The 14,731-nt window shown below is 44.1% G+C and overlaps 1 protein-coding gene across 2 annotated transcripts in view; it reads left to right on the top strand.

The window, feature by feature from the left end:
- Positions 1-12,852, top strand: part of mid1 (midline 1) — a 159,076-nt gene extending 146,224 nt beyond the window's left edge. For both annotated transcript variants that reach the window (XM_052014851.1, XM_052014852.1), the window contains exons 9-10: positions 3,160-3,367; positions 8,386-12,852. In XM_052014851.1, the coding sequence (XP_051870811.1) occupies positions 3,160-3,367; positions 8,386-8,734 (557 nt within the window). In that variant the 3' untranslated portion in view covers positions 8,735-12,852. The remainder of the gene's footprint in view (positions 1-3,159; positions 3,368-8,385) is intronic.
- The last annotated feature ends 1,879 nt before the right edge of the window (positions 12,853-14,731 follow it).

Below are 14,731 nucleotides of genomic sequence, written 5' to 3'. Positions count from 1 at the left end.
GAAATAAAACAACATGAAACTAGGACATACTCAAAAGTCCAAGCAACGGGTCAGGCAACATCTGTAAAACAGAGCTACCATTTCAAGTTGAGCATTTTTCATTAGAACTAGGAAGAGTGAGAGGTGAAGCAAGCAGAGAAAGGGGAGGGGTCGGGAGAACTGAAGGGAAGGCCTGTGAAGTGGCTGAGGACAAGAGAGATTAAATGAGAGAACAGATGGCGGAGCAGGGTGAAAGAAGTAGTAAATAGATTTTTAACAGAGAGTTAACTAAAAAGGAACTGCTGCATTAACCCAAGGTTCAGAGCTGTACGTGGGCAGTATCACGGCAAGGTGAACTCCAGTGAAAACAGGAATCAAATTCCCAGTCGCATTCCAGGATTAAAACTGTTTTCCCGCTGTGGTGTATAGACCCTTGCAAAGTTTAGAATCCTAACCAAACAACAACCTGGCTCCTGAGACGATTCCCCCAGCTGACCGTAAAACATCAGAATACATGTACTGCCTCCACATCCCGGAGCACAGCTCCACCCTGTGACTTGGGCTGCTTCCTTCCAATTTTATTAGGTGTGGGTTTTTTTGAGAGCAGGAGGAGAAGACAGGGTGGGGAAGGTTCGTGGAGACAACTTCAGACCCTGGAGGCAAAATGGCTGAAGACAAAGCCAGCGATCACAGAGCAAAGGGAATGAGGGAATCGTGAGAGGCCAGGATAAGGGAATCAGAGAATTTGGGTTGAGGGGAGAAGGCTGGAGTCGTAGGGCAAGAGATAGAGAGGATCGACCCCTTGGCCCCAGGAAGGCCAGTGGGAACAGTGTAACAGGACTTGGCGAGTTAGCATGCAGGTGGCAGAGGTTTGGATGAGCTCAGTGTGGAGGAGGAAAGTCAGCCAGGAGAATATTGGAATAGTTCAGTATGGATGTATGGAAATACAGCTGAGGGTTTCAGCTTCAAATGGACTGGGATGACAGTGCGAATGGAGGAATTTGTATTAGAGGGAATAACTCAACACTGGGTTAAGAGGTTGGCACAGTCCAGTTCACCCTGAGTGGTGGTTGGGGAGATAGGTAGAGCTGGTGATGAGGGAACAAAGTTTGTGGCAGAGTATAAAACTGACAGCTTCATCACCGCACAATCTCACCTGATGTTCCATTCACCCTCATCCAGGATCCGAGCAGCAAAAAGGTGGAACTGTTTCCAACCAGCCTTCCGACAAGCTGAACTCTCCACCTGTTGACGGAGAGCTTTCAGCCATCTCCAGGATTATCTGAAACAGCCCACTTCTCCTGTATCTGCAGCTGTGCTTCTAATTCTGCTGGACTACAGCCAGTCCGTGTGTTTAGAGCTAGTTAAGAAAATAATAAAACTATTCTGTAGTGAGTGAACTATTCATTTTTTTTCAAAAAGGTCCAATTTTAACCATTTGCTGCCCAACTGATGCTGGCATTTGGGCTAAAGTGGTCAGGGCTTTCTTCATATGGCTCTGGTGTCTTGGGATAAGCACAGCCTCATTGCAATAATCTGGTGATTTCGGACAGATTGTTAACTTGGTTTGCACGAGTCAGCCTTTGCAATGTGCAGGATTCTCAGAGTGCAGAAACAGACCCTTCGGCCCACAGCGTCCATGCCAACCATCAAGCAGCCATTTTTTCACTGATCCTACTACCTACTGCCCGCACATCCCTCAGCTCCCCCAGACTCCAGCACTCACCCACACACCAGCAGCCAATTAACCTACGCATTCCCAGCACGGCTTGACTGGCGACTGTGGATGGTCCCTGTTGCGTGGGTGGGTGCTGGGGTTTCAAACCAACAGTATACAAAGGCTGTTCTGAAAGACCCCAGAACTGTCTCACTGTGGCTTTTCCTTGTGATATCAGAAGGGAAATACTCATCCTCCTATCCCAATAAAACTGGGAACATAGTGTCTCCCCCTTGCGCCAACCCACCCTAGTCATCACATGGGCAGGATGAAGCCAGTAGCTTGTTTGATTTATTGTGATAAGTTGCGATCAGATTTAGCAGTTCTGTTCCAGCAGGCCCTACTCCTTTCCCTGCTCTGTTCCATACACCCAACAACCCCCACCTGACAGAGATTTGTTGATCCATTTTTCTTGGTGCCCACAGGCTTCCAGTCAATGGCACAGCCTTGTTGCAACATAAGCAAGTGAAAGTTATTGATCATGTAGTTCCTCCGGAGTGATAAAATTGCTGCTAATCACATCTTTTATCTGGTGAGCTACCTGCAGTTTATGTGGGCCAGCAGTAAAACTCAACATATCAGCGAATACAAGACAGAAATGCTGGGGACACTCAACAGGTCAGGCAGCATCTGTGGAGAGAGAAACAGAGTTAACGCTTCAGGTCGATGATCTTTCATTAGAACCGTTTCTCTCTCCACGGATGCTGCCTGACTTGCCGAGTGTTTCCAGCGTTTTCTGTTTTATTTCAGATTTCCAGCATCTGCAGCTTTATGCTTTTCATCATATCGAAGAAGACCATGTTTATGCAATACCTTTCACAACCGCAAAACTCTGTACAATCAATGAGGAAAGTGGAGTCACCCTTGTAATTTAGGAAAATATTGCAGCCAGTTTACAATCAGCAAACTCACATTCAGAGCAATGAGGAAGTTACCAGTTAATCCAATATTTAGAAGCAATAAGGGCCTGGGAGTTCTCTCCAGGTTGGCTCTTTCTGGGTCACCAGAGAGAACTCCACTGTTTTCTTCCGATGGTGTAATGCGATCTTTTGTGTCAACCTGACAGGGGAGACATTTCAGTTTAATATTTATCACAAAACCAGCATGCCCAAATCCCTCTGTGTTGCATTAAGTGACAGCGTAGACTTTGAGCTCAAGTGTCTGAGATTCAGACTCATTCCAGATGCTTTGTCTGTTTTGCTTCACAGATGAGAATGCCATTCATGGAGTTGGTGCTCGAGAAATTCTGCAGCTCCTGGCATTCCTGGTCAGCCTACCATTGCTAGGCAGCCTCCCATTCAATTATCAGCCAATGCTTGTATTTCATATGTCCTGAGAGAAACCAGAGTAGGGTGGAGGTTAGTGTGGGAGAAGTGGATTGGCTGCCTGTTATATCCCAGCTGTTCCTCACTTCCATGTTCTTGCAGCGATGACAACTTTGTTCTTTGTGCCTTCAATCCTAGGCCAGCCTTTCAAGCTGGATCCCAAGTCTGCACACAGGAAGCTGAAGGTCTCTCATGACAACCTCAGTGTGGAACGGGATGAGACTGCCTCGAAGAAGAGCCACACCCCAGAACGTTTCACCAGCCAAGGGAGCTATGGCATAACTGGCAATGTCTACATAGACAGTGGCCGACATTACTGGGAGATCCTCATTGGAGGAAGCACATGGTGAGAGGAGGACTTACATCCTGTTAGATCAAGAGTGCAATTAGGTTCTTCCATATTTTTGCCGAAATCCAATAACAGGTTCGACCTCACTTTTCAAGATGACTGATCCATGCATTCACTGATGCTGGGGCACAATACTGCAATCGTATGCCATTCCTTACAAGTTTCCTTCCAGTAACATGGTCCAGGAGATGTATCACTTTCAGGATGAAATTCCTGAAAGTGATACATCTCCTGGATGAAATTCCTGACTCTTTTACCCTGCAGCACTGCGGGAGAACATGGATCACTACCACCTCATGGACAATTAGACATGGGCAATGAATGATGCCCTTGCCCCTCAACCACATCACAAACAAAGGAAGATATAAAAGATGTGGTGTAACTTAACCTGGGGGGAGGCGGGAAGGGGTGCCCGTGACAGCATAAGCCAGGGGCCTGGGCATTGCTGGGTCTCACTGGCAGAGATATAGTGGGGCTGGCAAGGGGGTTCAGATGAGGTGCGGGTGGTCCCAGGTCATTGAGGTTCTGCACAATCAGTTGACAGAAAGGGAGGTAGTGTTATTTGGTGCAAGGCAAGGACAGGAAGGGCCCCAGATCTGGGGGGCTTGGTGGGGGATCCCAGCCTGCCCACAAGGAAGTGTTTAAAGAAATACCGAAAGGTTCCGACTCTTCTGGTGAGTGGAAACCAGGATGGCACCTTCAACTCCATTGGGATACTTGCTTCCAGTGGGTGTGGATGGCCCCACTTGTCATCCTTTCTGAGATCCCGTAATCCCCTCCTGTTGCAGAGGACCAGTCACTCTGTCAGCTGCTCCATAAATGGTTCCAGGGATATCTGGCCTGACAGATTGTTAATCCTCCCACTGCCTTGTAGTCCTCCAAGAGGAATAATGAGAAAACACATGAACTCCCGCTCCTGATAATCATGGAAACAAACTCATTACTTCTCTCTGACAAAGCCAGTAGCCAGCCTTGACCTTGACCCCATCCCATTCCTCCTCTCACTGAGTGCACTGACTGACACAGTGGTATAATCCTGTGGTAGCCCCCTTAACCGTTTTCATGTTGCTGTATTTACAAGCAGCAAAGCAACCTGCTGGAGGAAATCAGCAGGTTGAGCAGCATCTTTGGGAGAAAGGAATTGTCGATGCTTCAGGTCAAAACCCTGCACCTAGACTTGATGCAGGGTTTCAACCAGAAACTTCAACAATTCCTTCCACCCCATAGATGCAGCTCAGCTTGCTGAGTTCCTCCAGCAGATTGTTTTGTTGCTCCAAATTCCAGCATCTGCAGTCTCAGATATATTTACTATATTTCTTTACAATATAGGAGGCCATTTGAGCCCACTGAGCCTGTGCTGGCTCACAGAGCCATCCTATTCCCCATTAATTTCCCCTGTAACCTATTCTCCAGGCATGCTACTCAGCACCCTCCCAAGGGTTTGATTCAATTTACATCGGCCAATTAACCTACCAACCTGCACTTCTTTAGGATTCAGGAGGAACCCGAGCACCTGGGGGAAACACACACAGTCACAGGGAGAACATGCAAACTCCACACAGACAGCACCAGAGGTCAGGATTGAATTGGGGTCACTGGAGCTGTGAGGCAGCACTCCCCCAGCTGTGTCACTGTGACATACTTGACAGCTAGTTGACCATGTGAGGGATTACGAATCCAAATCTCCTCTTCAGGCTGCCCCATTCCAGCCAGCCTCAAGAACCATGAGTCATTAGGTCATGACAAGGTCTGACCTCAGTCAGGTTGAGACCAATTGAAGTATACTAGATTAACTTATATGGTATCATGCTGACCTATACACATTCTGTTCTGAGGATATAACTAGTTGGATCCAAAAAAGTAACAAGGACTTGGACCAAAAGCAGTTTGCTAAAACTGGGCAGCAGATTCTGTTTATAAAGCCAAGAACATAAAATGCCTTTGCAATAACTGGAAACAGCTGTATCAATACATGACGATCCTTAAAACAATGCAAGTGCCTTTGAAAAGCTCTTTGCTCCTTCTTTCATGTTTATGAAACTGTAACCCATCCCTTAAGGGGACAGGTGTGCATGAAATGAGAGTTGTGATTATCTGACCGACCCAAAATATTGTCTCAGGATACCAACCTGTCTAATCTGGATAAAGTATGTTGTTACACAACTGTCAGGATAGGTAGGAAAGCTGCTGTGTGAATTCAGCCCGGGCCAACATGAGAGTACCTCCTCAGGCTCTTCCCCTCACCTTCCCACCAATGTGTCTGGGCACACACCAGTCTTGCTGTTTGGGAGTTGTTGGAGTATTGTTGCATATTGCTGTGTTGCAGCTGATGGAATTTCAGCTGGAACATTACATGTTCCACTCGATGCCTCTGAGGCTTGGTTCAGCCTCTGGTGGCGTTGCCTCAGTCTGTTGGCTGATTTCAAAGCAGTCCTGGATAGTTAGTCCTTTCATTTTACGCATTTTCCAGATCTGATTGTTAAAAGTATATTTCATTTTTGATGCCCAGTTTCAGCATTCCTGTGTAATCCAAAGGGTTTTGGTTAAGCTGTTTTATCACGTTTGGCTCCTGACCATCCCCTACTGTACCTCTCCAAGACCCACTCCACCCCTACTCCACTCCCGCACCACTTCAGTTAGACAGTTCACTAATGACTGTGGGTTCAATATTACTGCTTAATTTCCTAAGTATTGTGCGCAATTGGCCATGAAACAGCAGTGCCCCTCTGGCCTCTGAGAAGCTGGTTGAGGGTATAAGACTTGAGTAGAAACCCAGGCTGGCACAGGGTCTCTTCTAAATCTGCCCCCAGATCAAGATTATGCCACTGTGACCAAGTATGTCCTTTGGCTTAGTGTCAGATGTTATCTGCTGACATACCTTATGGTGATTTACTATCTTATGGGTGCTATATAAACACAAACAATGCTTTCTTTGGACCTGTATGGACAGCACTGAAGGGAGATGTGAACAATTTAAAAGGACAACTTCCAGTTTGCAAGCTGATAGAGCCATAGAGTTGTACAGCACAGAAACAGGCCCTTCAGCCCACCACGTCCATGCCAGCCCTTCCGCCTATCTACGCTGATGCCATTAGCCCACATTTGGACCTTATCCTTCTATACTTTGCCTATTTATGTATCGTCAGCGTGTTCCAGATTTCAACCACTCTCTGTGTAGAAAAACTCATCCACTCAGATCCCTTTAACTTTTCGTCCTCTCACCTTAAGCCTATGCCCTCTTGTTTTTGATATCCCCACCATGGGAAAAAGATTTTGACTATCTACCCCATGTGTGCCTCTCATAATTTTACACACTTCTATCAGGTCACCCCTCAGTCTCCTTTCCTCCTGGAAAATCAAAACCAACCTATTCAATCTCTCCCCATAACTAGAGTCCTGATGTTGGAAGAGGCTTTCTTCCAGCAGATAACGATCTGCCTGCTTCTTCTGAATCTGCTCCTTTCCCTTTATGGGAAAACCTGCACCATAGAGAAGGCTTTCCATCAGGCAAGCTCTGCTCCCTGTCTGACTCAGAGTTGGTGTCCTGACATTGGTGGTCCCACAACTTCTCAATCATTCCTCATAGTTCATGGCAGGAAAACCAAAGGATTCCACTGGCCTCTGTGCCTGATATCCTGCAGTGCTGAGTTGTTAACCCAGCTATGTCATCCCAGTCTCTGTATTTATTTTACAATTAATTCAGTCACTAGAGCCAATCTAGCCACTCCGCAAGATTGTGGCTAATCTGTGTCATAACTCTGTAAAAAAGCCTCGTCTCCAAATTCCATATTATCTTTGCCTCACAGAAATCCATCAAAGTAACTAATCTTTGTCAGGAGTTCTGTGTTTCAGTCCTTTGCTTAATGCTTTCTAACTTGAATAACATTAGCTATGATTTAGGACCCCTTGTCTTAGATTGCCTGCCACCGGAAAAAGCGTCCATCAAACCTTTCAAAATCCTAAATATCTTCAATCAAATCGAATTTGCATTCCAGGCAGGACAGGCCAAATTCATGTATTCTCTGCTCAGAGTTTAACCCTTGGTGCTCTGGACACTTCATAGTAAACCGCTCTGTGCCTCCTACAATCCAGTATATTCATCCTGAAATATAGTGTCCAGAGCTGTGCCTGGTTCTCCAAACATGGGCAAGCCGGGGTTTTATTATAACAATAAGCAGAGGGAGTTTCTTGATAAGCAAGTGGGTAAGAGGTTACTGGGAGCAAGTGGGAATGCAGAGTTGTGGCTCTAGTTAGATTAGCCATGATCCCACTGAATGATGGAGCATGCTCAGTGGGCCGAATGGCCTATTCCTGCCTCTAATATGTATGATTTTATTCTTTTGTAGCAAAACATTAGAACATAGAAAAATACAAGCAGGAGCAGGCCATACAACCCTTTGACCATGCACTGCCATTTGATACAACAATGCCTGATACCATATTCCCACTCTCTCCCCATCCCTCGTGACGCCCTTTGTGTCTCAAAATCTATTTATCTCCATCTTAAGTATATTCAGCAACCTGGCCTTCCCTGCCTTCTGTGGTAGACAATTCCACAGGTTAGGCACCTCTGAGTGAAGAAATGTCTCTTTGATTCAGACCGAAACCTCTTATCCCATATCCTAAGACTGTGACCCCGGGTTCTAGACCCTCCCCACCAGCCGGGGGAAGCATCCTCCTTGCATCGTCCTGTTTAGCCCTGTCAGTTCATACGTTTCACTGACATTTCCTCTCATTCTTCTAAACTCCAGCGTCTCTGATCCTATATCACTCCTGATGTCCAGGAGTCATTCTATCAAATATTCCAGCTGTAAAATGCTGTAGAATTTATCCCTGTGGTTCCATATTCATTAACACATTTACCAACTAAGTAAATCCTGGCAGGAGGTAAGGTTGAGGTGAGGTCTGTGTGATGAGTGCCTGGTTTGTGTACTGTGATTTTTACGCAAGGTGACTTAATATGGATTCATACAGTTGAGGGTGTAGGCAGTAAAATAATTACTGTTTCCTTCTAGGTATGCAATCGGGATTGCCTACAAGTCAGCACCGAAGCACGAGTGGATTGGGAAGAATGCCTTCTCCTGGGTATTCTGCCGATGCAACAATAGCTGGGTGGCAAGGCACAACAGCAAGGAAATCCCGGTGGAGCCGTCCCCTCACCTCCGAAGGTTGGGCCTCCTGCTGGACTACGACAATGGCTCGCTGTCCTTCTACGATGCGGTTAATGCTCAGCAGCTGTACACCTTTGACATTGCCTTTGTTCAGCCTGTGTGCCCCACTTTCACTGTGTGGAATAAAGCCCTCACAGTCTTAACTGGTCTCCCTATACCGGACCACCTGGATTGCACAGAACAGATACCTTAAGAAGCATGTGGGAGGGGGAAATGAGGACCTCAGCTCCTGGCTTTACAGTGGGAGTGCTTTGCACAGCTGACTGGAACTGCCTTATCCAATCAGACTTCATCTCACTGTCCAATCTGAGCTGGAATTAAAACATATTTTATGGATGCAGGGTTTCGACCCGAAACGTTGACAATTCCTTTCCTTCCACAGATGCTGCTCGACCCGCTGAGTTCCTCCAGCAGATTGTCTGTTGCTCCATATTCCAGCATCTGCATTCTCTTGTGTCTCCATATTTTATGGACCCCTCCCTCTCCACACCAGCCAAGTTTGTCGATGTATTTTCTTCTTTTTATCAAAAGAAGTTCATTATTTCTACATGGTTTCAGTCACCACTTAAGGTGATGCATGCCTTGATCGATATCAGGCTGATCTAAGCCAGAAGATGAGAAGAGGAAGCTGTTCGGTTGCTGCTGTGCTCTGCTAAAGGGTCCCCTCAGCCATTTTGGGCAGACGGAGTTCACTGTGCTCATCGTAAATGTGAATATTCGATTATGTTGTGGAATGCACTAAGCTGTACTCACAATTGTCCATTGAGGATTTTGGGAAATTGGCTTTGAGGATTAGAATTTGAAGTTTGATAGTTTGTCTCCTTTTTTTTCCCAATGGCTCCAATACATTAGTAGGGTCCCAATTGATCTCAAATTCCACAGGCTAGATCCAAACTAAATCCTGTTTTCCTGAACCATTCCCAGCTTAACTCAGATCATCTTCTCCTGTGATCTCTTCCATTCATAGACCCATGTGGACTTCTTGCTGTTTAGTGCATTTGTTTCGATCTTGTTTTTATTTATTCTGTTCATCTCCTTTTGGGGGGGTGGGGGGAAGACCACTATAACCACTGCACATGCACCTCGCCATCTCTAGGTTTGTCAACTGTAAGTGCACACAAGTAAGTGAGAAAGTGGATTGAATTCAGTTTAATTCGTGTACTTCTTGAATCTTTACTTTTGGGAACGGTATTGGCTGGGCTGTCCAAATCTCACTGATGAGACCAATTGCCTATACTAACTGATAATTCTGAAATCACACTTCCTTCCCCACTGGTCGCCTGACAAGTCTTTGCAGCTGTGCCAACACTGAGACTTTAACATAGCTTCCTTACTAAGTAATATGTCCTGGCAAAGGTTTTTCCTCCTTGTTAAGTCCTTTTAGCTTTTCTCGATCTCCATGCAGAGATGAGACTTCACTCTTTACAGTTCCGTGCACAGCTATCAGGTTGTAAAATGGCTGGGGAAAGGGTTGATATCCATTCAGATCCCGGTCATCCATTGACAGTGGACGTTGACCCTGCCCCATGAAAATCTACCCCTTAGTCTAATCCAGTTACCTACCTGTACTGGCCATATGCACATTAATGTTTGCTTTTACATTACACTTTAGACCCAGAGGAAGATAAACCTGTTAGTGTTCATCATCTGGCTCTAACTCTCTTCTGCATTGTACTTACTCTTTCTTATATAGGGGAATTTATAAGTTATTTATATAAAATGATTTTTTAACTAAAATTGTTAGAATCCTTTTGCTTTTGCACATTCAATGTTTACTATTGTATTTATGCATAGGTGGTTTGTTGGGAAGTTGAGATATATGTGGAAAAAAAGAGAAAGTTATGGTTTTCCCAACAGGACTATTAAGAAATCTTATTGATTAAGAAGCTATTGTTGAGGACAGACTGTGCAGTGAATTGTATAGTTCAGTTGATGTGTAAATTATCTACCCTAAATAGAAAGTAAACTGCACTGAACTGAGTTTAAGGAGACAACATCCCATTTCTATACAACTGCTCATAGCGGATGGACTTTGATAGTGTAATTGTGTAGAGGGAAGAAACTTAAATGGTTATTTCTTCTCATGGACCAGAGTACTTAACTGGGTTGAAGCTGTCCTTCAATAAGACATTAGTATTTCACCAGCCTTTCTCCAATGGGCAATGGGGGTTAGTCAATCAGATCCAAATACCTCTAACTTTGCAATAGTATTTCTCCTAAAGTATCATTGGAAAGTAGCAGATTGTGGCCTTCCTTTCTGACTGCAGTTTCTTGTTCCTTCTGACAGCTCCACCCATTTTACCTTATTGCCTTTGCACCAGGGTGCACTTACATAGCCCCTTCAATGTGGTAAACCGTCCATAGGTATGCATTAGATAAAAAACAAACCAGAAGTGGAAATGTGGGTAGGTGTGAATGGAAGCTTTATCGCAGACATGATCCTTGGAAGTTGAGTGAGGAACACGATCAATCTCAAATTCAGTAGGCCTCAATCTAGATGAGGACTGGTGGAACAGGTAATCACAGGGATGGTAAAATAGCTGTATTGTGACGCAGAAGGCTAACTACATGAGAAAGGGACAAGAATAAAAAGAAATCTACTTCCTGAGTCCGTAAGTCAGCTCATTGCTATTGCAGGCACACTTAGTCATTTTGGGACCTCAGAAAAGGTAAAAGACAGATTAAACAAACATGATCTGTATTCCCTAGGAATATAGAGTGCTATGGATGCTCATATGGTGACTTTTAAGATAACAGGATTTGATCTGTTCAGGGTAGATATGGGTAACCAGTTCAGGGTAGATATTGGAAGATCTATTTCTTTTGGTCAGGATGCCTAGACAAGCAAACACAATCTGAAATTTTGACCTGGGACTGTTTAAGGGTGAAATAAGAAGGTACTTCTTTCACACAAAAAGCAGCGGAAACCCAGAATTCTCTCATTCATGGGCTAAAGGGATGCGAATGTTGGGGTCAGTTGAAATTTCCAAGACTGAAATCAATAGATTTTTGTCAGACAGTTAAATGGAGTTACAGTATGGATTTACCATAATCTAACCAAATGGGGGAACAGGCCCAAGGGTCTAATTGGTTCTCTCCAGTTCTCATGTACATTAAATACATTATTACAATGTCTTCGAAAATTGTAACTGGATATGGTGTGTAAACCGTTCAGCTAGAAATTAAGAAGGGGTATTGTCTCTTTAGATTTTCAATCAGCTTAAATCAGCCCAATGTTCACCTGTAACCCTACTGCTAGTTTCATGTGCAGATAATTTTTCATTTCATTTAGGAATTTGTTTTAAATGAGCCGGTTAATAAATGGAGTAAGAATGTGCATGAAAATGCAATAATCCTCACTGGAGAATTAAGCACATTTTTGTGCCTTATGATCTCTCTGTTTCAAAAACAGCAACAAGAGCCTGGTGACTATGACTTTAGTAAAACTAAGCCTGTCCGTTACGGACCATGGATATTGATTCCAGCACGCAGGTACTTAATTCGAAATGGAACTCCAGAATGGTGGTGTCAGGGACTGAGATGCCACACAAGGAATTCTGATCAGAGGAATGTTTTGTTGTCGTCAATACACAGAGAACAGTTTTTATTAAAAGCTGTACATCCACCATTGAATGCTGACAACATTTCGAAGATGGTAGTTCTTTATTAATGATTTTTGGACTGAGGAAGACTGCCAAGTGACTTGGACACTAGAAAAGGCTGTTTGGAGTCCAAGAACTCTTTACAAACTGGTGTCAAAAGGTCAAGGCAAATGACTTCAAATATCCAGTTACAAATCCTGCATGTCATTGAACACCTGAGAATGAACTGTAGCATTCTGATATGCCATGGGAACAGGTAATGTGATCTGTTAAAGGACAGTGCCACAGAGACTACTGTTGAACTGTGTCAGTAACTCTGCTTAAAGACTTATTATCCTTCACTATCACATATTACCTCTGGAAAGTAAACTGGAGAGTGACTTTGCGCAAGAGTTGGACTCTGAAGTCAGCCATTCAGTTTGAGCCAGTCCATCCCTTTCTAAGAATTGCTTTTATGAATATAGTCAGTCATTCAGTCGACATTCAACAGTTCAACTGTTAAAGCTGCTCCTCACCTTGTTATCGGCATGGAAGCAATGCGCAGTGATGGATGGACATTTCTATGTACTGTATTAATGTTGACAGACACCACCACATATCACCACCCCTCTCCAACCCTGGCTATTGACTTTGTTTTTGTTCTTTTATGATTTTAATGAAGCAGCCTGTTTTTTTTAAAATATTTTGCAGTACTGAATTCAATGCCTGATTCCAGAATAAAGAACTAGTCACATCAAGCAAGACTTTCGTGTTGGGTTTTATTTCTCAACACTGAACCAGCAACCCAGGATTTTTTACTGATAGGATTAGAATCAGAGGAAGGTGCAGTTTTACATTTCTTCGTGTTGGGTTTTATTTCTCAACACTGAACCAGCAACCCAGGATTTTTTACTGATAGGATTAGAATCAGAGGAAGGTGCAGTTTTACATTTCTTGAATCACAGGTGGCAAACTTGTTTCAGAATCAGAGAGCTGTTAATTGAAGCCACACTGAATTGAAGTCTTGAACTGTCAGCTTGTCCCTGAACTGTAGGAGTTCAGGAACAAGTGGAACCTGAAGGAGTGATGCACTGTGAGCTATGACCCTCTTTGCCCTCACAAAAAGAATTCCAAGGCACCAATTTGAAGAAAAGTGTGTGTGTGTGTGTGTGTGTGTGTGTGTGTGTGTGTGTGTGTGTGTGTGTGTGTGTGTGTGTCTGTTGGTGGGGTCAAGGTGGGGGGGGGGGGGGGTGGTGGGGTAGGTGATCCCAAATCATTACAATAGATTATTTGATCACTTTCTCTTTGCTGTATGTGGACTCCAACTGTGTGTAAAATAGACTGAGATTTCTCCTTCATCAAGATTGTTATATCTTTAAGATATTGTGGTTGTTGCAAAAGTGCTTTGGGAAGCTTGGGAAAGTGATTACAAAAGTTTTTTTAAATAAAAGCAAAAAATGCTGGAGATACTCTACAGGTCAGGCAGCACCCTTGGAAAAAGAAACAGTCAATGCTTCAGGTTGAAGGACCTTCAACAATGACTCTTGTTTCTGTTTCCACAGATGCTGCCTGACCTGCTGAGTGTTTTCAGCACTTCTGTTTTAGCTTCAGTTTTCCAGGATTTGCAGTTTTTTGATATTCGTTTCTAAGTTCTTTGTTACACTTCCAAAGCAATGCTTTATTATCAATCCTAAGAACCTCTTTTTAATGGACAGTTCAATTTCTGGTTAACTGCATATTTCCCTACAACAGGAGGAGGGCGTTCAGCCCATCAAGTTTATGCTCACTCACAGAACAATCCCACTCCCCCACCAATGATTATTTGATACATGGCCTTTGGCAAAATAGGGCTTGCTGTCTAATTTTAAGAAAATTCCATACTCTGGATCCAGAAGCCTGGCCGTATGAATGAAAAATAGCTAGAATGTCACCTGATTTGTCACAGCCGAAGTCTTCTGGACTGAGATGAAAAAAGCTTTATTCTTTTTACCTCGAATTGACCTCTCTGTGAATGGGTGCTGGCTATTGTGTTGATTTCAATGGTTCAGTTTTTCTCATGGTCGAATGTGAGTCTTACTTCTGGTTGGGCAATCTGGAAATGAGGCATTGTATTTAACAACATGCTGTTTCAAAGTAACATCCTGTTCTTTAAGGTATTGTGCAGTTCACGAGGGCTGATAAGGAATGGTGTTATTTTGAAAATTAAACTTTGAGATGGAAAGTTCATTCACAGGTAGGGCTAGGGCTTGCTGCCAAACTCCTGTGCTCTGATGAGGTGGAAGTGGGTTATAGGAACATAGAACATAACAGCACAGTACAGGCCCTTCAGCCCACGATGTTGTGCCAACATTTGATCCTGGTCTAAGGTCCATCTAACCCCTCCCTCCTACATAGCCCTCCATTTTTATATCATTCATGTGGCTATCTAAGAGTCTCTTAAATGTCCTTAATGTATCTGCCCCCACAACCTCTGCCAGAAGTGCGTTCCATGCACCCACCACTCTGTGTAAAAAATTTACCTCTGACATCCCCCTTATACTTTCCTCCAGTCACCATAGAACTATAAAACCATAGAACAATACAGCACAATACAGGCCCTTTGGCCCACC

The sequence above is a fragment of the Pristis pectinata genome, chromosome 4 (assembly GCF_009764475.1).
Source record: "Pristis pectinata isolate sPriPec2 chromosome 4, sPriPec2.1.pri, whole genome shotgun sequence".
Taxonomy (NCBI): Eukaryota; Metazoa; Chordata; class Chondrichthyes; order Rhinopristiformes; family Pristidae; genus Pristis; species Pristis pectinata.
The sequence above is the reverse complement of the archived record's forward strand: the minus strand, read 5'-3'. Positions and strand labels throughout refer to the sequence as shown.